The following is a 25,391-nucleotide window of genomic DNA, read 5'->3' on the forward strand; positions in this document are numbered from 1 at the left end:
TCAGTAGAAACTATTTTCAAGAATAGAACACATTTTCTAGAACTTTTGGGTGATATGGTGAAAAGACTGCTTTTGATGAGAAACCTGGCACTTATTTCTAGCCTTACCATTTCCTTTGTTTTAGAAAAAAACACTTAAAACCTGGTCTGAAAGCAATAACAACAACAAAAAAATTAACAAGCCCCATGTAGGGAACGTTAATATATGCATGATGGTAGAAATGCACCCATCAGTCTCCTTTGTAAACCAAATAATATCCACAAACTGACATAGATGAGGTTTTAAAAGAACAGTCAAGGTTTTGCTGACCAAAACTCTGTTTCTAAGTGTTTGTTTACTCTTAGATGTATTGCTTGGATCCAAGCACTTACTTTACAAATTGTCCTTGTATCTTATGCTCCAAGTAACACACCTGCTTCGCAGAAATTGACCAACGGAAACCTTTCACGATTGGCAACCCCCTTTAGCACAGTGGATGCTTTGATTGGCTGATTTAATGGGGGTGGGGAGTGTAGCCCTGTTTCCTCTATTCCACCAAGGTTTCTTCATTGGACTGGCCAGCTGTCAGGTTGAACCCAAACCTGCCTCCTTTTGGTGATGTTTGTCTGGATCGCAACACAATAGCCTGGGGAGAGCCTCCCCTCTTAAGCTCGGATAGGCTGGGCTGAACCTTGGAGGTTTCTGATTGGTCCGATGAAGAAACACCAAGGTAGGTTGCCTAGTGATCCTAAGGAAGCTGATGTGTTATTCCCTCTCTGCAACGAAGGATCAGGAAGTTTGTGCTCTCTCCGTGGCTGAGAAGTTTTTCCACCTACCAAGACTGGGGTGGGGTGTGGGAACAGGTGTCTTCCTAAAATAGATCACAAGCTGCAGCCTGAGTCCAACTGTAACCCAGGAGTAACACCAGGTAAGCAACGGGAAAATTACATTTCCTAACATACAAATAAAAGCTAATTAAAAAATTTATTTTATAGGAAAAAGTTATATAAATATATATACAATATATATGGTCCATTTTTTCCAAATAGGATTTGTAACTAGTAAAAAAATTTCTCAAAATTGCCCTTTGTCTATCCTCCCCCACACACACAAGATTTAAAGTTTTTTGGATTGGGTTAGGGAATAATCCTAATTCAATGTTAGATAGTTCCCTAATGTATTTACTTTATAGTTTATTTCCTCCACTTTTCTTGCCTCCCACTGAATACTGTATTTAAAATGTATACCCATGAACAAAGAATCATTTGTAAATCATTTGTATTTCTATTTAAATGCTCACATGCATTTCTGAGGATTCATTTTAATCAGTATATATTTATTGATCAGTTACAATGCGTTAAAGACGTGCTAGTTGCTATGGAGAATATAAAAACCCAAGAAGACAATATCACTACCCTCAAGAAGTTTGCACTTGAGACAGCCATACCAAAAGAGAGTCTATAATCAATACTTGAAAGGAAGTAAGTATAAATAAATTTCTGTGGAAGGACAGCTGAGGGAGAGACCAATTCTGGCTTGAGACTATAGGTAACCGAATTACTCTTCAGTAGGCCTTAATGAATGGCTAAAATTTAGAGAAGAGAGGAAAAGAGTGACCCACAAAAAGTACTGTGGAGCAGAGGCAGAGAGAAAGCAGGAGACGTTTGAAAAAAGCTTGATAACAATACCTACATGGTAATAACAAACCTTGTTAGAAAGCAGAACAAGGTTCAGTCATAATGGCTCTTAAATACTATTCTTTTAATCTCAAAGATATTACTTTGTGCAATTTCTGGTTTTAAATATTTGTTTTATATTGTCTTAAGAATTGACATCTAGAGTTGTATAAAACGATGTGTTAACTTTAAACAACTATTGTACAGCGTATAAAGGGATGTGTTTGACTCCTTTTTTTTCCTTGCAGAGTTAGGAACAGACCCCAGCACATGCCTCTAACCCTGAACTACATCCAGACTTTTTTTTTTTTAATTGAGAAATAATTTGCTAAATTTTTAACCTTTTTTGGGCGGTCCTAGGATTTGAACTCAGGGCCTTCATGCTTGCACATCTTGCTTATTCTACTGGCACTATATCATATTGGCCATGTCTCTAGCCCTCTTTTAATATTCTTACTAATAGTTTTTGTGGTTATTGTAGCTATTTCTGTATTCACAAGGTAGCTAAAGCCTGAGATGTTAAGTGATGAATGAAATTACTATACGTGATTCTCTCAACATCATTTTCTAGCCTAGTGACCTACAAAGTGAATACATGAGATGCATTGGGAAGAAAATATAAAAGTATATATTTCTATTTCATTTTTCTTGTTCTTTACTTTCTAACTTGGTGCCATTGAATATTTAGATATGTGTGTGTATTACATTTGGCAGCTGGATTCTCATAATATTTTGCTGTGCAATCTCAATTTGGAGGTCCATTTTCTTTTGTTTGGGCCACACTAAGGTTTGAATACAGGGCTTTGAGCTAGTGAGGCAAGCACTCTAATACTCCTTGAGCTATTTGAACCACATCCCACCTAGAAATTTTGGGGCGGTTTGTTTTTGTGGTTGTTATTTTGGTTTGTTGTTGTTTTTGATCCAGTAGTAGTGCTTGAACTCAAGGCATGGGCACTGTTCCTTAGCTTTACTAAAGCTAAGCATTCTACCATGTGAGCCACACCTTCAATTCCAACTTCTTTTTCTGTCTAATTGGCGATTGGATTCTCACAGATTTTCCTACCTAGACTGGCTTTAAACTGGGATTCTCAGCTCTCTGCTTCCTGAGTAGCTAGGATTACAGGCATGAATCACCAACTCTGGGCTTAGAGATCTAATTTTGTAAAAGAAAGATAACCATGGTGGAATACCCTCCTGAGTTACAGTTTATACACAAGAAATCAGCATGTTAAAAGGTGATCATTTTGATTGGTCCTTAGAATTACTGATTGATTGATCGCTTGTCATTGCTGTATAGTCTAAACTGTTGGAATTTGGAAAAGATACTAGAATACCCTCCCAATTTTTCTGGTCATTAGTTTCTATATTTAAGTTTATAAATATTTTCTACTTGTGTACATTTTAGTATGCAAATATGTTTATAAGCATGCATATATGTATTTAGCATTATTTGATCATTTACACAAGCTAATATTCAGATATTTTAAACTATTCCCTCTAAAAATAGGTGAGAATGACTACTTTAACTCATCGTACCCGTCGTACTGAAGTAAGCAAGAGCTGTGAAAAGAAGGTAGAGAGTGAGGAAGACACTAATCAAGAGAAGAGTCCAGATAATGAAGACTCTGGAGACGCTAAGGATATCCGCCTCACCCTTATGGAAGAAGTATTGCTCCTGGGACTGAAAGATAAAGAGGTAATGCAGTTAGGTTTGTTAGGCTTTCTCAGATATTGGAATGCCACAGGAAGTAATCTGTTGAAATATTGTTAATGCTAAATTGACCTTAGAATTTTTACTCCATCTTGGGGATGGAAGAATTTGGGAGTTTACTGATGATACTAAGAGTAAAATCCATAAGTATAATTAATTAGTATGATTGAATTGAAAAACTGAAGAAGATAATACAGCATAAGATTTCATACTTAGAATTTTCCAAGTCAGTTTGATGGCAATATAATAACATTTTATTAAAGTAGGGAATAATCTTCATAGTCAACTAGTCTTGAGCTTTGAGGAGAAAAAGCTCTTAAAATGAAAAGATGAGAGGCTGGGAATGTGGCTTAATGGTAGAGTGCTGGCCTTGCATGCACGGAGCCCTGGGTTCGATTCCTCAGTACCAAAAAGTTGGAAATGGCACTGTGGCTCAAGTGGTAGAGTGCTATCCTTGAGCAGAAGAAGCTCAAGGACAATGCCCAGGCCCTGAGTTCAAGCCCCAGGACTGGCAATGCATATGTACATACATACATAAAATGAAAAGATGAGGAACATGTATGACTAGCTATTTCAGAAAGAAATGAAAATTGGTTTCTTAGAGCAGGAATAAATTTTTCATTCTCTTCTGAGGTTTTGGGGAAGTTAAATTTCAGCAATTGATGGGAATTTTTTAATTTTGGAAATGTTTAAAAAATAATTTCAGCTCAGGGGCTGGGAATATGGCTTAGTGGTAGAGTGCTTGCCTAGCATGCATGAAGCCCTGGGTTCAATTCCTCAGCACCACATAAACAGGAAAAGCCGGAAGCCAGGGACAGTGCTTAGGCCCTGAGCACAAGCCCTAGGAGTAGCAAAAAAGAAATAATAATAATTTGAGCTCTCCTTTCCTAAATTTCTTAGTAGAACATTTATTTTGTAGTAGAATTGGTCTTGAGAAATTCTTTCTATAAAAACAAGTATTTTCCTTTCCTTGTAGTAGAATACATTACTTTTATTTTGTAATTTAACTTTTTATTATATTTTCCTATGACTCTCTCTCATGAAGAAGTTGTGAAAGCATATGTAGGTGTCATATTTTAAACACTCTGCTTTCTAAGATTTTTTTTTCGGGGGGAGGGGTGGCACTCTAGTTTCCCTGGGGATTGATCTCAGGGGCTTGAACTTGCTAAGCAAAGACCCTATCTTTTGAGCCAAGTTCAATCAGGTGTCCAAGAAAATTTTGAGTAAATACCAAAAACAGAGCTAGATTTATTCTTGGCCTCACTTTTGAAAAATTACTTGATGCTAAAAAGTACTAAAAAGGGCTGGGAATATGGCCTAGTGGCAAGAGTGCTTGCCTTGTATACATGAAGCCCAGGGTTCGATTCCCCAGCACCAAAAAAAAAGTACTAAAAAGACATCAAAATAGCACTTTATATTAGGTGCTGTAAATACTGCTTTGAGACATTTACATACTATCTGAAGAATTGTTCACTGAATATCGAAGGCCTAAAAGATATTTAAAGTTTGCAGTGTAGTTCAGTGGTAAAGCACTTTCAAGGGTAAGACCTTGGGTTTGATCCCCAGTGCTAAAAAAAGAAAAGAGAAAGAGAAGGAAAAAAAATAAAAACAAAAGCTGTTTGTTTTGCCTAGGACTTTTGGTTGATTGGCTGGTTTGGTCTGGTCTGGTTGGTTTAATGATGATGGGGAGCAAATCTGGGACTTCTGGCATGATAGGCAAGCACCCTTCCACTGTGTCATATGTCCATCCTGTTTTCCAAAGGACTAATTAATTTCCTGCTGACCTTAATACCAGAAGTTTGTTTCTATACTAGAGAGAAAATACCTTTCTTTTGTGTGTTTATAAATTTGTAATAGTTAACAGATTATATAGTAGATCCTTGTTATTCATATGATTCAGAGGAACCACCATTAAGAAAAAAAAAATCATGAATGAGTAGGGGTCAGTGCTAAACTGTGGATGCTTGATTCATTTTTTCTGTAATACCACCCAACTTCTACTAACCATATTCTGAATTTTTTACTGGATATCACCTAAGGTGTGCCTTTCTTTTTTTGTTGATTTTTGTTTTTTTGTTTTATTTGTGGAGATTACAGTAATTTATCTTGTGTTGGGGGCACCATCTGCTCTTGTGGAAGCATATTTTCACAAAATGAAGGGCAGAGAAAACACTCAACAGATCATATACCATGTAAATACAACTGATGATACTGCAGGGCTGACAGCTTCTCTGCACCAACTCAGCTGTGTAATGTACATGTGGAGTTGAAAATTTTGTGTTCGAAATTATTTTTTAATTAATTTTTACCATGATTGGTGAAAAACACACGTAATAAATCCACAAATAAGGTTATATGTTTTCTATAAAGAATGCAAAATCATTGTCTACACACTATATTTCTTATAATGTTCAGGGAAGAAGCCAGACATAAAATAATACTATATGATTCCATTTACATGAAATTCAAAAACTATAGTGTTTGTGTTATATATTTGAGTGATAAAACTATAGCAAAAAGTAAGGAAAGACCAGGTACTGGTGGCTCATGCCTATAATCCTACCTACTTAGGAGGCTGAGACCAAAAGATCTTTTTTTTTTTTTTTCCCCTGTCTGGGGGCTTGAACTCAGGGCCTGGTCTCTTCCCTGAGCCTCTGTATGCACAAAGCTAGCCCTCTACCACTTCAACCTCAGTATCACTTCCAGCTTTTTCTGTTTATGTGGTACTGAGGAATTTAACCCTGGAGGATCTAATTTTTTTTTTTTTTTTTTTTTGGCCAGTCCTGGGCCTTGGACTCAGGGCCTGAGCACTGTCCCTGGCTTCTTCCCGCTCAAGGCTAGCACTCTGCCACTTGAGCCACAGCGCCGCTTCTGGCCGTTTTCTGTATATGTGGTGCTGGGGAATCGAACCTAGGGCCTCGTGTATCCGAGGCAGGCACTCTTGCCACTAGGCTATATCCCCAGCCCTTAATTTTGCCTCTTGATATTCAGTTAATACTGATATTTTTGGTCAGTAAGTTTGTAAGACTTATCAGTATTGATATACATATTTAAATTTAATCCAGTTCATTGTAATATAGTGTTTCATTATGTGAATATATCACTAATCACATATTCTGTAGGTTAATGAGCACCCATGAGTGGTCACTAGTACTCAAGGGCTAATGAGTACTCACAACACTACTATTAAGAATATCTTGGGGGCTGGGGATATAGCCTAGTGGCAAGAGTGCCTGCCTCGGTATACCCGAGGCCCTAGGATCGATTCCCCAGCACCACATATACAGAAAACGGCCAGAAGCGGCGCTGTGGCTCAAGTGGCAGAGTTCTAGCCTTGAGCGGGAAGAAGCCAGGGACAGTGCTCAGGCCCTGAGTCCAAGGCCCAGGACTGGCCAAAAAAAAAAAAAAAAAAAAAAAAAGAATATCTTGGGGTGGCTGGGGATATAGCCTAGTGGCAAGAGTGCCTGCCTCGGATACACGAGGCCCTAGGTTCGATTCCCCAGCACCACATATACAGAAAACGGCCAGAAGCGGCACTGTGGCTCAAGTGGCAGAGTGCTAGCCTTGAGCGGGAAGAAGCCAGGGACAGTGCTTAGGCCCTGAGTCCAAGGCCCAGGACTGGCCAAAAAAAAAAGAATATCTTGGGGGGCTGGGGATATGGCCTAGTGGCAAGAGTGCTTGCCTCGTATACATGAGGCCCAGCACCACATATACAGAAAATGGCCAGAAGTGGTGCGGTGGCTCAAGTGGCAGAGTGCTAGCCTTGAGCAAAAAGAAGCCAGGGACAGTGCTCAGGCCCTGAGTCCAAGCCCCAGGACTGGCCAAAAAAAAAAAAAAAAAAAAAAAAAGGAATATCTTGGGGGCTGGGAATATGGCCTAGTGGCAAGAGTGTTTGTCTTGTATACATGAAGCCTTGGGTTCAATTCCCCAGCACCACATATATAGAAAACGGCCAGAAGTGGCACTGTGGCTCAAGTGGCAGAGTGCTAGCCTTGAGTGGTAAAGTGCTATCCCTGGGCAAAAAGAAGCCAGTGCTCAGGCCCTGAGTCCAAGGCCCACGACTGGCCAAGAAAGAAGAGAGAATATCTTGGGCTGGCAATGTGGCTTAGTGGTAGAGTGCTTGCTTAGTGTGCATGAAGCCCTGGATTAGATTTCTCAGTACCATATAAACAGAAAAAGCCAGAAGTAACAAGTAGAGCTGTGGCTCAAAGTGGCAGAAAAGCCCCCGTGAGATTCTTATTGCCAATTAACCACTCAAAACCCGAAGTGGCATTGTGGCTCAAAGTGGTAGAGCATTAGCCTTGAGCAAAAGAGCCCAGGGACAGGTGTCTTTGTTGCTGGACATTGGTGGCTCATGCCTATAATCCTAGCTGCTCAGGAGGCTGAGGTCTGAGGACTGCAATTAAAAGCAAGCCCAGGCAGAAAAGTCCATGACACTCTTATCTCCAATAAAATACTCAGAAAAAGCCAGAAGTGACTCTGTGGCTCAAGTGGTAGAGCACTAACCTTGAGCACAAAGAAGCTCAGGGATAGCACCCAGGCTCTCAGTTTCAACTCCAGGACTGACAAAAAAGAAGAAGAAGAAGAATATCCTTGTGTTTGTCAGTTATGTTCTTTCAGCCATCTATAAGTATAGAAAAAAAGATCAATTAGCCTGGATTAAACTTGTATTTTCAATTGTAAAGTATATTAAAGCATTCAAAGTACTGATGATTCTCTATCAGCTATAGTTCATAATTTATTAGAAATGGAATGTTAGAATTAAAAGCATTTTAAAGCTGGTATAAAGAAATTATCAGTGAAGTAATCAAAAGTTTTAATAATCAGTCACAATAAGTACAGTAAACAACTTTTCACACATTGACTGTGGATGAAGAAAATTGCTCTTTTTAGAAGTGGCTGATTCCTAGAACATTTTGTTAAAATTAAAAGATATTAAAGTCTAACTTAGGTCACTACATGTTTTGCCTTATAGTTTCCTGATTGCACAAAATGAATAGTTTTGTATAAGTAGTGATTGTATTTGTCTGAGTAGTTATTGTCAGTGAAAAGGGCAAGTGTGTCAGAAGGACTTGTTTGTCAGGTTTTTTTATTTGGTTTGTGTAACACAGGCTGTTAAAAAGAGACACAGGAGAGAGAACATTTGTTCTTATTATATTCAGCTATATAACTTGAAGGAATTATTTACTATTGTGTAAAAGGAAATAAACTAAGAACAAAGTTCTGTTTTGATAGGAAGAAAATACAGCTTAAGCTATTTCATTGAGAGCCTCTCCCAGCTCTAAAATGCACAGTATTCTCTTGTAGAAAACCTAATTTTGAAATTGCAACAACCACCCATTTCAATTTTGACTTTTGACTAGAACCACTGATCATATAAACTCACTGTGAGCCTTTTCATCTCTTTTGTTTGCCTCATGTTTTTATAACTTAAAGAGTTTCCTAACTTTGTACCTTTTCTTGACTGACCCTTGATGAAAGTAACAACTTTCTTTATGGTCCTATCTCCAAATACAGTCACAGTTACCAGAGGTTATACCTCAACAAATGAACTTTGAGAGAATATGATTAAGTTCATAACAATGATTTACAAAAGTTTTGGAAGCAATTGCAAGTCTAGCTAGAGAACAGTTTATCCTCAGGAAGTCTTCTTTAAATGGTATAATAAAAACTGAAAATGATGATGCATACCTAGTAATCCTGAGATGGGCTGGAAGATCTCGAGTTTGAGGACAGCCTAAGGTTAATTATCAAGACCTTGTCTCAGCCACTGGTGGCTCACGCCTGTAATCCTGGCTACTCAGGAGTCTGAGTTCTGAGGACTGGGTGATTTGAAGCCAGCCGAGCAGGAAAGTCTGTGAGACTCTTTGTCTCTAATTAACCACTAGAAGCCAGGAGTGGAGCTGTGGCTTAAGTGGTAGAACACTGACCTTGAGCAAAGAGCTCAAGGACAGTGCCCAGGCCCGGAGTCCAAGCCCCAGGACTGGGGAAAAAAAAAAAAAAAGAAGAAGAAGAAATTAATTGGCAGTTACTCTTTCTATTCTGTCTTCACCTATTCATAGTTGTCCACAAGGTTTTTGTTTTTTTTTTGCCAGTCCTGGGGCTTGGACTCAGGGCCTGAGCACTGTCCCTGGCTTCTTTTTGTTCTGCCATGTGACCCACAGTGCCACTTCTGGCCATTTTCTATATACATGGTGCTGGGGAATAGAACCCAGGACTTCATGTATACGAGGCAAGCACTCTTGCCACTAGGCCATATCCCCAACCCCTGTCCACAAGGTTTTAAAGTAAATATAGAAATAGAAAACAGTGCTGATCAAAGAGTTTAACATTCAAAGATATTGTTTGGTAAGCTATATTCTTTTGGAGTTATCCTAGTTTTGAAATTGGCCTAGCTAGGCGCTGGTGGCTCACACCTGAATCCTAGCTACTCAGAAGGGTGAGATCTGAGGATTGCAGTTCAAAATCAGCCCAGGTTGGAAAGTCTGTGAGATTCTTTCCAATTAACTGCCAGGAAACATTAAGTAGAGCTTTGGCTCAAAGTTATAGAGTGCTAGCCTTGAGCAGAACTCAGGGACAGCACCCAGGCCCTGAGTTCAAGCCCCATGACTGACCAAAAAAAAAAAAAAAAGCCTAAAATATAAGTATGGCTTTATTACTTTTTGTTATTTTAAAGTGAAATATATTTAAGAAATATACTGGACACTTACCGGTCTGATAGAAATATTTTATTTTATTTTTAAAATTTATATTGATTTAGTGGTGCTAGGGATTGAGCCTCCCACATACTAGGCAAGTACTCTGCTACTGAGTTATACTCTCAGCCTAAAAGGTTGTATATACTGATAGAAGCATACAATAACATGCAAATCTCTATTTGTCAAAATTGTTTGAGTTTGCCACATTCCAGCAGCTCATGTCTGTAATCCTGGCTGTTTAGGAGACTGAGATCTGAGGACTGCAGTTCAAAGGCAGCCCAGGAAAGAAAGTCCATGAGTCTCTTATTTCCAATTAACCACCAAAAAGCCATAAGTGAAGCAGTAGTTCAAGTGATAGAATACTAGCCACTAGCAAAAAAAAGCTTAAAGACAGTGCTCAGGATCTGAATTCAAGCCCCAGGACCTCTCCTTCCCAACCCCCCATGCAAATTGTTTGAGTTTACTCTAAATTATACTTCAATATTGTGGGGGAAAAACGTATAGAGGCTAAAAGACAAATATCCCAGAATCTTACTATTCAAAGGTAACTACTGGGGGCTGGGGATATGGCCTAGTGGCAAGAGAGCTTGCCTCGTATACATGAGGCCCTGGGCTCGATTCCCCAGCACCACATATACAGAAAATGGCCAGAAGTGGCGCTGTGGCTCAAGTGGCAGAGTGCTAGCCTTGAGCAAAAAGAAGCCAGGGACAGTGCTCAGGCCCTGAGTCCAAGGCCCAGGACTGGCCAAAAAAAAAAAAAAAAGGCAACTACTGCTAAAATTTTAATACATGTCATTATAGCTTTAAATTATATTTAAATTTTTGGTACACATCCTTATAGTACAAAGGAGTGATTACAGAAAGATGATCATGCTGGGCGCCAGTGGCTCAGGCCTGTAATCCTAGCTACTTAGGAGACTGAGATCTGAGGATCACAGTTCAAAGCCAACCAGTGCAGGAAAGTCCCCCTGAGACTCTTATCTCCAATTAACCACCAGAAGACCAGAAGTGGCCCTGTGGCTCAAGTGGTAGAGCGCTAGCCTTGGGCTCTTGAGCTCACAAGGACAGTGCGAAGGCCTAGGGTTCACACCCCATGGCCAACAACAACAACAAAAAAGATCATATTAGGCAAGTTAGTTTACAGCCTTTTGTCTATTTAATATAATATGGACATCTTTCATAACAATAAGAGTAAAAACACAGGGCTGGGAATGTGGCTTAGCACTAGAGTGCTTGCCTGGCATGCATGAAGCCCTGGGTTCCATTCCTCAGCACCACATACACAAAAAAAGCCAGAAGTGGCACTGTGGCTCAATTGTAGAGTGCTAGCCTTGAGCAAAAGAAGCTCAGGGACAAGACAGTACCCAGGCCCAAAGTTCAAGCCTCACAACTGGCAAAAAAGAAAAAAGCCAAGACTACAAAAGTGGGGGCATGGCTCAAGAGGTACAGTGCCTAACTAGCAAGCTTGATACCCTGAATTCAATCCCCAGGACCAAAAAAATAAATAAAAATAAAATTAAAAAATCAGAGCCAAGGATATGCCTCAATGGTAGTTCTAAGTGACTTCTAAAATTAATTACTGATGTATAAAGGAAGGGAAATGGTTTATTATGTTATTTTTAAAACCTTTTCCTCAAGGAAAAGTTACTTTGCTATCATATGTATGCTCTCTGTGTACTGATGACTATTCCAGATTTGGAAGTACAGTTCCAGATTTTGGAAATACAGAATTCATGCACTCATAGCTTTACATTCTTTTCCATTGATGTTTCCTTCCCACTTTTGTTTTTGTTTCATTTCATCCTGATATTTTGAAACAGGATCCAATTTGTAACCAAGGCTGGTCTAGAACTGATTCTTCTGTTGTAGCCTCCCTTGATTGCTGGCATGTGTGCATTTTGCTTCTTTAGTTATTATTTTTCTTTGGTTGGTCATGGGGCTTGAACTCTGGGCCTGGGCACTATCCCTGAGCTCTTCAGCTCAAGGCTAGGGCTCTACCACTTGAGCCACAACACCACTTCCACTTCCGGTTTTCTGGTGGTTAGTTGGAGATAAGTGTCTCACAGACTTTCCTGCCTAGGCTGGCTGTAAACCGAGATTCTCAGATCTCAGTGCCCTGAGTAGCTAGGATTACAGGTGTGAGCTACCAGTGTCCAGCTCTTGAGTTATTTTAATCTAACTTGCTACAAAAGGATTTTATTGGAACTTGTTACTTACTTACTTTGGATTTTGCTTCCGTCTGTGCAACTCTGGAATATCCTAGATTAAAAATGATATTTGTATGGGCTGGGGATATAGCCTAGTGGCAAGAGTGCCTGCCTCGGATACACGAGGCCCTAGGTTCGATTCCCCAGCACCACATATACAGAAAAACAGCCAGAAGCGGCGCTGTGGCTCAAGTGGCAGAGTGCTAGCCTTGAGCAGGAAGAAGCCAGGGACAGTGCTCAGGCCCTGAGTCCAAGGCCCAGGACTGGCCAAAAAAAAAAAAAAAAAAAAAAAATGATATTTGTTCTGGGGGGTTCTTGGGTGAGTTTTGTTTGTTTTTTTTTGTGTTGGGGTTGAAATCAGGGCCTTACACTGCTAGACAAGCACTCTGCCACTGAACTACAGCCTCAACCTCAGAAAAATTTACTTAGTCATTTTATTATTTCTAGCAAGATTTTAAATTTTAAGTAACTAACTTTGAGATAAACTTTGTAACTGAAGCTGGAGACTGGTGGCTCACACTTGTAATCCTAGCTGCTCAGGAGGCTGAGGATCACAGTTTGAAGCCAGCTCAGGCAAAAAAAAAAAAAAAAAAGTCCCCATGAGACTCTTATCTCCAGTTAACAAAAACCAGAGTGTCACTGTAGCTCAAAGTGGTAGAGCACTATCCTGATCAAAAGAGCTCAGGAACAGTGCCCAGGCTTGTGAGTGAAAGCCTCATGACTAACAAAACAAACAAAAAAAAACAAAAAATCTTGTAACTACATTTAATTAAGTTTTTAAGTCCTTCATGGTGATAATAAGTGTATGTTTCCTAAAAGACTACATTTCGTAGATTTCATTTTCTTTTTTTATGTTAGTACAGGGCTTGAATTCAGACCCTTGTGCTCTCCCTTGACTTTTTGCTCAAGGTTAGTGCTTTACCACTTGAGCCAGGCTTCTGCTTCTTGACTTTTGATGGTTAACTGGAAGAATCTCATGGATTTTTCTGGCTTTGAACCATAATCCTAGATCTGAGCCTCCTGAGTAGCTAGGGTTATAAGAGTGAGCCATCAGTGCCTGTCTTCAGATTTTATTTCAACTTGATCTAGAGTTTCCACTTAATAGAATAGTGAGGAAAATGTGGTCTTATTTCTGAATCTCCTTATATTACTATTTTAGGTAATACTTTGGAGGGTAGTCAAGTAGAGTTGTTGGAGATATACCACCACTGTGTTCTGTGTAGACATCTAATTGCACTTGTGCTTTTTTTTTTTTCCTTCCCTCCCTTTGGTGATGATACTAAAGATTGGACTCAGTGTGGTAGTCTAGTTAGGCAAGCACTCTACCTCTTGAGCTAAACCTCTAGCCTTTTTTGCCGTTCTTATTTTTGAATAGGTTCTTACATGTGTACCAGGCTAGCCTACCTCCTATTAACACTTTCCACATAGCTAGGGTGACAAGTGTGTATACCACTGCATCCAACTCTTTTTTTTTTTTTGGCCAGTCCTGGGGCTTGGACTCTGGGCCTGAGCACTGTCCCTGGCTTCTTTTTGCTCAAGGCTAACACTCTGCCACTTGAGCCACAGCGCCACTTCTGGCCATTTTCTGTATATGTGGTGCTGGGGAATCGAACCCAGGGCCTCATGTATATGAGGCAGGCACTCTTGCCACTAGGCCATATCCCCAGCCCCGTAAAACAATCTTTAAAAGAAATTATCATGGCCAGGCACTGGTGACTCATGCCTGTAATCCTAGCTACTCAGGAGGCTGAGATCTAAGGATTGCAGTTTGAAGCCAGCCAGGGCAGGAATGTACATGAAACTCTTATCTCCAGTGAACTACTCAGAAAAAGCCGGATGTGGTGCTGTGGCACAAGTGGTAGAGCGCCAGCCTTGAGCACAAAGAGGCTCAGGGACAGCACCTAGACCCTGAGTTCAAAAGCCCTAGGACCAGCATAATTACATACGTACGTACGTACATACATACATACATACATACATACATACATACATACAATTATTATGGCTGGACACCAGTGACTTGTGCTTGTAATCCTAGCTACTCATGAGGTTGGGTTCTAGGATTATGAATGAAAGTCAGCCCAGGTAGAGACTCTTATCTCCAATTAACCATCAAAAAAGTGAGAAGTGAAGCTGTGGCTCAAGTGGTAGAGTTCTAGCCTTGAGAAAAAAAAGCTCTGGAACAGCTCCCAGTCCCTGAGTTCAAGCCCAAGAACTGACACAAAATAAATAAATGATTTAAACAAAGAAATGTAAAGGAGCCAAAGGTATAGCTCCAGTTAGAAAAAGCCAGAAGTGGTGCTGTAGCTCAAGTGGTAGAGTAATAGCCTTGAGCAAAAGGAGCTTAGGGGCAGCACCAAGACCCCAGAGTTCAAGGCCCTGAATGGGGAAAAAAAAATGGAGAGTTTACATGTTTTGAGTTCTTATAATGGGGAAGAGTAATATTCAAAAACATGATTTCTACATCCTGGTCTGCATTGTTCCTTTATTTGCAGTGCTTCTCATTTATAGCTCTTTTGACAATCTGACATTGTCACTGAAACAGAAGTTATATATAGTCAGGAAGAACTGAAAACACAAAAAAAACTTTTCCTCCAGTTACTTTAAATATTGGAATACTGAAATGTTTGCACACCTGTTGAGATTTATATTCACAAGGATTATATATGTTATACCTGAATAGAATATGTGTTCTGAAGTAGGTTATAATTTAACCTTAACTGGGCAGCTAAATTGTATAAAAGCAAATATTAAACTCAAAAAAGTAGTCTCACCCCTTCCTAAAGAATAAGTTTGAGGCTGGCAGGAAAGGAAACTAATCTCTTCCTTAAGTTTAAGATCAGGCCTTCAGTAAATTTGGAGATGTCTAAGGGATGTTAATGACTCAAACTGAGCTTTTGCTAGGTTAACACATTTGCTTTCATAATACATTTATGCAATCAAGAAATATTTATTGAAAACTAGAGATGTGCCTCAAGGGGCAGAGTACCCACAGTGAGTAAAAGAGACAAGCAAAAGGCTCTTCAGTTTAAGCCCCAATACCAGCAAATACTACTACTACTAATAATAATACAGTCTGAGGATGTAGTTTTTACATAATGAAACCTTGTCAAAACAAAAATTTTTGGGCTGGAATGTAGCTCAATGGCAAAGCACTTGCCTAGCAAGTGCAATGTCCTGGGTTCGATCCCCAGTACCAAAAAAAAAATTTTTTTTAAACCCAGCGTAAGCTATTTATTTATTTTCTGACAAGTACTGGGACTAGAATTCAGGCCTGGAGCTTGTGCTCATCTTTCTTACCCAGAGCTGATTCTCTGCCAAGTGAGCCTTTTGTCTGGCATCTTTCTGGTTAATTGGAAATAGGGTCTCTAGATTTTGTCTCCAGACTCTATCCAGTCTTTTCCTCCATGGCTGATTTCAGACCTGGATCCTCCAAATCTCAGCCTCCTGAATAGGATTACAAGTGTGAACCACCGGCACCCAGCTACAGGATTAGGTTACAGATGGAGATAATAAATTGGAAGCCAGATATAAAATAACTCTCTACCCTGCTGGACACAGGTGTATGCTACTCTGCTCAGTATTCTTAGCTGCTCTAGGAGACTGGAGGCAAGAGGATTGCTTGGCCCTGGTATTTGAAACAAGCCTGGACAATATAGTGAGACCCTGCTCTCCAACCCTAGATATAAAACTCTGCAAAAAGCAATATAATGAACAAGTAAATGGAAAATGTTTAAAAAGTAATGTGGGAATCATGAAAGACTTAATTACCAGAGGAAAAAAAGCATTAAAATGGAGGAGAACCAATATTCTTAGATAGGAAAGCCAAGATGAAAAGAACTGAACACAGAGAAACAAAGCACAATATCAAAGAGGACAAATAAGTTCACACACAGTCATATGTGTGGGCACTGGTGGCTCGCCTCTAGAATCTAGAAATCTAAGAATCACAGTTCAAAACCAGCCTAGGCAGGAAAGTTTGTGAGATTCATATCTCCAATTAACCACCAAAAAGCCAAAAGTGGAGCTGTGGTTCAAGTGGTAGAGCAGTAGCTTTGAGCAAAAAAAGCTCAGAGACAGCATTCAGGCCCTGAGTTCAAGCCCCAAAACAGAAGGGGGAAGAAGGAGGAGAAGGAAGAAGAAAGAAGAAGGAGGAGGAGGAGGAAGATGAGGAGGAAGGAGAAGGGAGAAGAAGAGGAAGAAGAGAAGGAAGGAAGGAAGGAAGGAAGGAAGGAAGGAAGGAAGGAAGGAAGGAAGGAAGGGAGTAAGCTTGTGAGGAAGGGAAGAAGGGAGATCAGAGAACAAAGAAGTATTACCTACAAAGAAACTACACCCATTAAGAATGATAGATTTCTCACTGTAACTGTGAAAGCTAGAACAGAAGGACATAATACTTTCAATGTAATGAGAGGAACTATCAACCTAGAACTTTATATCCAGAGAAACTTTCAAGAATGATAGTGAAATAAAGATATTTCAGATAAAATTTGCCTCCAACAGACTCACTTAAGGAAATTCTACTTTAGGAAGAAAGAAAATGGTTCAAGAGATGCAAGAAGGAACAATGAGCAAAGAAATTGGTAAGCATCTGAGTAAATTAAACCAAGTGCTACTTGTATAAAATGGTAATCTTTAATATCTCATTTGTGAAGTTAAAAAATAAAATACATGTACTAGTGGACAGCCAGAAAAGTGGGAAAGAGTACTGATTAATATTTGAGATTTAGGTTTTTAAAATTAATAGTCACACATGTTAAAATTTCAAGGATAATTTCTAAAAGAAATAAGTTAATAACTTTCAAGCCAATAACAAAGAAATATAGTTTTGGTTTTATTGTTTTTATTAGTTGAGGAAAAGAGTACTAGAAATGAACTCAGGGCCTCTGGTACTCAGAACTTGAGCCATATCTCTAGGCCTTAAAAAAAAAATAATGAATTATTTTGCCAGTGCTTTGCTTTGTGCTACATAATCCCTATAAATCTTAGATTCCTTGGCTTTACATTTGTCAGCTGTAAGTACTCCTACAGCGTTGTCGTGAAGATGTAACCAATTATGCATGTGAGAAAGTTTAGCACAAATCTAGTATAAAAGCATAAGTCTAGTACAAATCTAGTACATATTACTGCTACTGATAATGATTATTTGTAGTTCAATTCTTTGCTCATAGGTAACACCATGCTAAAACCTCTGTGCTATCATCTACCCAGCTTCTTGCTAGTGAGAGCCAAATATACCTAAGCATATTGAGCTATTCTGCTAAGTCTTATGTTGATCCTAAATCCTTGCTGAGAACATTCATGGTTCATTATTTGCCTTTCTTTTAAAAGTTCAAAACACTGAAGTTTTCCCACAACCTGTTGTCATGAATTTTTCTTTTAACACTTTCAGTTAGAATTCTTTTTTTTTTTTTTTTTGCCAGTCCTGGGGCTTGGACTCAGGGTCTGAGCACTGTCCCTGGCTTCTTTTTGCTCAAGGCTAGCACTCTGCCACTTGAGCCACAGCACCACTTCTGGCCATTTTCTACATATGTGGTGCTGGGGAATTGAACCCAGGGTTTCATGTATACGAGGCAAGCACTCTTGCCAATAGGCCATATTCCCAGCCCTCAGTTAGAATTCTATAAACATATTTGAGACCTCTTCGATAGTTTTGCCTAGATACCCTTTTGAAGACTAGGTAGTATTGAATCATTTTGTCCATCTGCAAAACTTTCCCTCTGTACCAAATTCAAATTATTCTTCAAACCCCAGCCCATAATGATTCTTGAGTACTCTAGCTCTAAATGGATTTTTAGCTTGAAATCCTATCATCCAAACTAAATTTTAACCAGCCATTTATACCTACTTCTTCTACTACTTTTTGTTATGTTTTGGTTTTTGCCAGTCCTGGGGCTTGAACTCAGGGCCTGAGCACTGTCCCTGGCTTCTTTTTGCTCAAGGCTAGCACTCTGCCACTTGAGCCACAGTACCACTTCCAGCTTTTTCTATATATGTGGTGCTGAGGAATTGAACCCAGGGCTTCATGTATACGAGGTGAGCACTTTACCACTAGGCCATATTCCCAGCCCCTTCTACTAATTTTTTAAAAAAACTTTTTAAAAATAAGTTTCAAAGAAGTTCATATTGTCACAGAATTTTCATCAAGTTTACATGGTCTTTCCAGTTAGATTTTTAGCTCCTTATGGCAATGTCTCTTGTTTTACGTCTTGGTGTATTTCTTATATCTTCAAGGGAAGGGGAACTAACACTGAAGTGCTTGCTGTATTACAGGTGCAAAGCTCATTGCTTTCTCATGTATTTCCTCTCATTTAATCTTCACAGCAACCTTACATTTTATGGATGAAGAAAGTACACTTTGGAAAAGTTAATAAATGGGCTGGGCATATGGGTTAGAGGTAGAGTGCTTGCCTTGCATGCATGAAGCCCTGGGTTCGATTCCTCAGCAATACATAAACAGAAAAAGCCGGGAGTGGCACTGTGGCTCAAGAGGTAGAGTGCTAGCCTTGAGTAAAAAGAGCCAGAGACAGTGCCCGGCCCTGAGTCCAAGCCCCAGGACTGGCAAAAAGAAAAAAAAAGGAAGAAAGAAAGATTAGTAAACTCAAGAACTTCACTAATCAGTGGGTTTCTATGGTGCTTTCCATCAAAATAGCTTGCTAGGCTAGAGATACTGTAGCTCAGCAGTAAGGATTCTTGTTTATCATGTGCAAGTGTCTGGGTTCAATGCCCAGCAAAACACAATACACAGAAAAAGCTTACTAACATATACCTAGGAGGAGTTAGACACCTAAATAGCTTAGGGTTTGTTTGTTGTTTTTTTTTTCTATCTGATATATTTGTACTCAGAGTGTTAGGGCTGGGAGTATGGCCTAGTGGTAGAGTGCTTGCCTCGTATACATGAAGCCCTGGGTTCAGTTCCTCAGCACCACATATATAAAAAAAGCCGAAAGTGGCGCTGTGGCTCAAGTGGTAGAGTGCTAGCCTTGAGCAAAAAGAAGCCAGGGGGCTGGAGATATGGCCTAGTGGCAAGAGTCCTTGCCTCTTATACATGAAGCCCTGGGTTCAATTCCTCAGCACCACATATACAGAAAATGGCCAGAAGTGGCGCTGTGACTCAAGTGGCAGAGTGCTAGCCTTGAGCAAAAAAAGGAGCCAGGGACAGTGCTCAGGCCTTAGTCCAAGGCCCAGGACTGGCAAGAAAAAAAAAAGAATATTCTTTCTGTTCTTTTTTTCCCTCTTTCCTAGGGTTACACATCTTTCTGGAATGACTGCATATCATCTGGCCTGCGAGGGGGCATCCTGATAGAACTGGCTATGCGAGGTAGAATCTATCTGGAACCCCCTACCATGAGGAAGAAGCGACTTCTAGACAGAAAGGTCAGCATCCTCTATGAGCATCTTTTTATTATTACTACTATTATTAATTAACTTTATTGTTATTATAGAAATGATGTACAATTGCTTATGTAGTTATAATCCTTTCGTACAGTGTCTTCTTGTCCCTCTATGAACTTCTTTTAACTTAAGGAACGTCAAATGCCAACAGTACATTTTGGAAGACTAAGATTTGAGTCATTGGACAAGATAACTACTATCAGTGACTCATCTGTCCCTTTGTCTAACAAGCTTAACTATCCTACATCAGAGGTTTTAAAAACTAAGTATTCTTAGTCTGAAAAATTAGAGAAAGCTCATGATTTTTGCTTTTTTTTAAAAACAAAAACTGTTTTGTTTATTTGTTTGTTTTTGTTGCCAGTCCTGGGCTGTGAACTCAGGGCCTGAGCACTGTCCCCTGGCTTCTTTTTGCTCAAGGCTAGCATTCTACCTCTTGAGCCACAGCGCCACTTCCAGATTTTTTTCTATATATGTGGTGCTGAGGAATCGAACCCAGGACTTCATGTATACGAGGTGAGCACTTTTACCACTAGGCCATATTCCAAGCCCCTTTTTGATTCTTTTTGTTGTTGTTCCAGTCCTGAGGCTTTAACTCAAGGCCTTGGCACAGTCCCTGAGGCTATTTTTTACTTAAGGTTAGCACTCTACCACTTAAGCCACTCTTCTACTTCTAGTTGGTTTTTGGGTTTTGTTAGGTAATTGGAGATAAAAGAGTCTCATGGACTTTCTTGCTTGTGCTGGCTTCAAATCTTGATTCTCAGATATCAGTTTCCTGATCATTCGGATTATAGGTATGAGCCCCTGGCCTCAGGGTTTTTGTTTTGTCTTGTTTTGTTTTTTTGTTTTTTGCCAGTCCTGGCCTTGGACTCAGGGCCTGAGCACTGTCCCTGGCTTCTCTTTGCTCAAGGCTAGCACTCTGCCACTTGAGCCACAGCACCACTTCTGGCCATTTTCTATATATGTGGTGCTGGGGAATCGAACCCAGAGCTTCATGTATATGAGGCAAGCACTCTTGCCACTAGGCCATATTCCCAGCCCCGTTTGTGTTTGTTTTTGTTTTTGTTTTGTCTTCCTACTATCAGCCCATACTACATTCTAAACTTATTTAGGACAGGTACAAGTATACTGTTTCTATATGTTCTGTAACAACAAATCACTAATACATATATTATATATTGAAGGATTTTAACTTGAATGAAACAGAAAGGTCCTTTGTATCTTCCTTTCTCAAAGGTATTGCTAAAGTCAGACAGCCCAACTGGTGATGTTTTACTGGATGAAACTCTCAAACACATCAAGGCAACTGACCCCACAGAAACTGTCCAGACATGGATTGAACTGCTTACTGGTAAGATAACTCAAAATGACGCACCAATTTCACACTTGATTATTGTAAACAGCCATCCCACGAGACCCCGCGGACAGTCACGTACAGGAGAAGAAGGCTTATAAGGAGGTTTATTAGAGGGACCATCTTCCCTATGGGAGAGAGAGCAATATGGCACCTGTCCCCATCCAGGCAGATCCCTGTAACTCAGGGACTAGAGATGGGCAGTACTGGGGGGCAGGGGAGAAGGAAGGCCAACCGATCCTGGGAGAGGTCCAGGGCAGGGAGGACTTCAGGTCTGGGTGGAGGGCATTCGCTGATGCATCTGGGGGCTACAAGCTGCGCCCCCCCCCAGTGAAGTGGGAGGTGCTGAGGACCTGATATGGGGGAATGCTAACAATTATCTTTATCCTAACTAAACTTTCTCAATGTACCTATCTTCTCTAACCTTATCCTGATAGCTCTTTCTCAGTGTCTTTGGTTTTGTTTTTAGACAGCATCTAAACTACTATGTAGCCATGGCTGGCCTCAGATTTATAATCCTCCCATTTTAGTCTCACAATTACTGGGATGACATTCATGCATCACCAGTTCAGCATAAGAAACATTTTTGGGAGCCTACTTAGGGCTGGGAATATGGCCTACTGGCAAGAGTGCTTGCCTTACATACATGAAGCCCTGGGTTCAATTCCCCAGCACCATGTATATAGAAAATGGCCAGAAGTGGCGCTGTGGCTCAAGTGGCAGAGTGCTAGCCTTGAGCAAAAAGAAGCCAGGGAAAGTGCTCAGACCCTGAGTGCAAGGCCCAGGACTGGCAAAAAAAAAAAAATAAAGAAACATTTTTGGGGGTTGGGGGTGTAGCTCAGTGGTAGCAATCCCCAAACCACCCCCTCAAAATAGGGAGGGAGGGAAAGGATGGAAGAAAAAAGTAATTTTTTAAACATCTTTTTTTTTTTTTAAGTCTTTATTGAGATCACAACAGGATATCCTGTTGACAATCTTGGTTGTTGAGTATTTGGTGTTTTTTGTTTTTGTTTTTGTTTTTTTTTAATCATGAAAAGTTATATATATTGCCCATCCTGTGGTTTGGACTCAGGGTCTGAGCACTGTCCCTGGCTTTTTGCTCAAGGCTAGCACTCTGCCTTGAGGCACAGCGCCACTTCCAGCTTTTTCCTTTGTATGTGGTGCTGAGGAATCAAACCCAGGGCTTCATGTATACAAGGAGAGCACTTTCACTAGGCCATAGTCCCAGCCCTTTTTTTTCCTTTGTGAAACGGAGTTTCAACTCAAGGTTTCACACTTGCTACCTGTTGCACTTGAGTTGTCCCCTTAGTTTTTTGGCATTAGTTATTTTTTCAGGTAGCATCTTGCTTTTCTTACCCAGACCAGCTTGGATCTCAATTCTGGAATAAAGTTTGTGCTGTACAAGCAAGGGATGGGAAACAGCACTCTCAGCTTCACCAACTAAACAATATGTATAATACAGGAAAGAGTCATCCAAGAACTGGTGACCTGGGAAAACGTGAAATCACAAGAATGATTATCAGTGTCACAGAAAAGTCATATACTAACAGAGATGTCCTTATGCACTTAATGTCCTTAAGCACTGACAACATGGAAGCTCTTGATGACTTTTTCTTTTTTCTTGGTGCTAGTCCTGGGGCTCAGAGCTTAGGGTTTGGGTACTGTCCCTAAGGTTTTTTTGTTTTTTTTTTTGCTCAAGACTAGTACTATACCACTTAAGCCACAACTCTATTTCCTGCTTCTTTAGTGGTTAGTTGGAGGTAAGTCTCATGGACTTTCCTGCCTGGGCTGGCTTTGAACTGTGATCCTCAGATCTCAGCTGCCTGAGTAGCTAGGATTATAAGCATGTACCACCGGTGCCCAGCTTAACATTTTTTTTGAAGGTGGCTTAATATGAAATATTATTAGAGTCAAAACTGTAGTATAAAAGACAAAGGAATAAACAGACCAGAAGTGAATAAAGATCATTCCTTCATTTAATGAGATTTTTCTTTAAAATGTTTAACCTTTCAAGATTCCAAATAACTTATTTGTTTTTCATTTTGCTTTCCTCTATCCTTTCATTATATCCTATTTCTTCTCCCCATAGGTGAGACCTGGAACCCCTTCAAATTACAGTACCAGCTGAGAAATGTACGAGAGAGAATTGCAAAGAACTTAGTCGAGAAGGGTATTCTAACCACTGAAAAGCAGAATTTCCTACTATTTGACATGACCACTCATCCAGTGACCAATACAACAGAGAAGCAGCGATTAGTGAAAAAACTTCAAGATAGTGTATTAGAGCGATGGGTAAATGACCCTCAGCGGATGGACAAGCGAACATTAGCACTCCTGGTACTAGCCCACTCATCTGATGTACTAGAGAATGTCTTCTCCTCTCTGGCAGATGACAAGTATGATGTGGCAATGAATCGAGCCAAAGACCTAGTAGAACTGGACCCAGAAGTGGAGGGGACAAAGCACAATGCCACAGAGATGATCTGGGCTGTGCTAGCAGCCTTCAATAAATCCTAAAGCCAACAGGTGGGTCTCTCCCTTGCCCCTGCTGGCTGGTGACTGTTAGAGACCCTATACTGAGTTTTATGTGAGGAGATGTTTCCATCATTTTTTTCTTCTTCTCTTGAATCAGATCATGGCTTGAGGAAAGCAACTGCAGGGCTTCTCCATAGACTTGGACCATTATGAGAAGTCTTTTTCTCTGTAGTTCCACTCCATAGATAAACTGGGTGAACCCCCTCACTCCTATACACATACCACAAACATATTCTCCCATTACTTGCTTTTGGATAAACAAGTGGTATTTCTCCAGCAAATAGAATGTGAAACTGTTTATTACATTTTTCTGAATTTTTTTTCTATCTTAAATATATATTTTCTCAGCCTTTGTCTCAGACTCTGTTAAATAATGTAGTTTACTGAAATAACTGTCTCTGAGTGAGGGGCAATGGAAACTAAACTAGTTTTTGAAGAAGATGGTTTCTGTGATTATATGTCCTGCTAGTGATTTTCTCATCTTTCCTTTTCTAATATAATGAAAATGTCCCAGATTTGATTACCTGGATACCACAAACTTAAAACCAGAAATATATCATGCGCTCCCTCTTAACGTTATCCTGCTCCCTCATTCATTAAGTTCAAGGTCTCAACGAATCATCAGAAGGGAGATGGCCTGAGAATTTCCATCCTCTGGCATATGGATTAAACCTCTGTGCTCTTACTGAATTGAGGGAATTGTAAGCTTCAGTTGTGGAATAATAACACCCTGAGTCCAGACAATATATCCAAAAATCTCACATCATCTTGTCCCTTAATTTTTACTTCCTATACAAATTGATTAAATTCTTCTCATAATAAAGACTCTAGGAATAATTTTGTCTATATTTAAGATACCCTCCTAGTTGTGTCTTGTTTCAGTACAACTATTATTCTGGCCAAATCTCTACAATGTTTTTCACTTTGGTAAAGAGAGTAAAGGGAAGTTTTATTAAGAAAGTTCCTAAGCTGGGCACTGGTGGCTCATGCCTGTTTATCCTAGCTACTCAGGAGGCTTAGATCAGAAAATCACAGTTTGAAGTCAGCCCAGGCAGAAAAGTCCCCATGAGACTCTTATCTCCAATGAATCACTCAAAAACCAGAAGTAGCTCTGTGGCTCAAGGTAGAAGAGCATTAGCCTTGAGCAAAAACAGCTCAGGGACCGCACCCAGGTCCTGAGTTCAAGCCCCACCACCAACAATTAAAAAAAAAAAAAAACAATAAAAGAGAAAAGAAAGTTCCTGCCTAACACCAATGGCTGGTGCCAGTAATCCTAGCTACCCAGGAGGCTGAGATCTGAGGAATGAAGTTCAAAGCCAACCTGGGCAGGAAAGTCCATGAGATTAATATCTCCAATTAAGCACTACAAAAGTCAGAAATAGAACTGTGGCACAAGAAGTAGAACACTAGCCGTGAGCATACAAGAAGCTCAGGGATAGTGCCCAGGCCCTGAGTTCAAGCCCCAGGACTGGCACACACACAGCAAAGTTCCTACCTAGAAGAGACAATATAAGTCTTAGGATTAGGGGATATGAAGAGGACAGTCAGTGAGCTATGCTAATGTTAAGTATTTATTATGTTTTCTTTGGATCTTGCCGGTTGACTACTACAGAGAGGCAGGCCATGGAAGGGTGGAAGGGTTAAAACACATGGCAAATCCTCCTGATCAGAAGTAATGAAATGGTTATAATAATGGTTATAAATGCATCTGCTCTCCAAACGACCTATCCCCACAAAAATTCTCCAACTCTTCGTTTTAACTTCAGTTGATAGAAAATAAGAATTATAAATCAAAACAAATTCTAAGAGACTGAGCAGAGCTTTAGTCTGGTTCTGTCACAA

General features: G+C 40.0%; 1 protein-coding gene across 1 annotated transcript; it reads left to right on the forward strand.

Moving 5' to 3' along the window:
- The first annotated feature begins 726 nt into the window (after nt 1-726).
- Golph3l (golgi phosphoprotein 3 like) lies at nt 727-24,408 on the forward strand. The gene is made up of 5 exons (XM_048357388.1): nt 727-907; nt 3,163-3,351; nt 19,514-19,645; nt 20,897-21,011; nt 23,104-24,408. Exons 2-5 carry the CDS (start codon nt 3,169-3,171, stop codon nt 23,529-23,531), a joined length of 858 nt encoding a protein of 285 aa, XP_048213345.1. The 5' UTR covers nt 727-907; nt 3,163-3,168; the 3' UTR covers nt 23,532-24,408.
- The last annotated feature ends 983 nt before the right edge of the window (nt 24,409-25,391 follow it).

This window comes from Perognathus longimembris, chromosome 11 (genome assembly GCF_023159225.1).
Source record: "Perognathus longimembris pacificus isolate PPM17 chromosome 11, ASM2315922v1, whole genome shotgun sequence".
Taxonomy (NCBI): domain Eukaryota; kingdom Metazoa; phylum Chordata; class Mammalia; order Rodentia; family Heteromyidae; genus Perognathus; species Perognathus longimembris.

What these genes read in the sequence shown, in the direction of transcription:
- Golph3l (XM_048357388.1), top strand. Translation starts at nt 3,169, where the DNA reads ATGACTACTTTAACTCATCGTACCCGTCGTACTGAAGTAAGCAAGAGC. An exon ending in AGCGACTTCTAGACAGAAAG is followed by an intron (nt 19,646 to 20,896) that starts GTCAGCATCCTC and finishes CCTTTCTCAAAG; the next exon opens with GTATTGCTAAAGTCAGACAG. An exon ending in ATGGATTGAACTGCTTACTG is followed by an intron (nt 21,012 to 23,103) that starts GTAAGATAACTC and finishes TTCTCCCCATAG; the next exon opens with GTGAGACCTGGAACCCCTTC.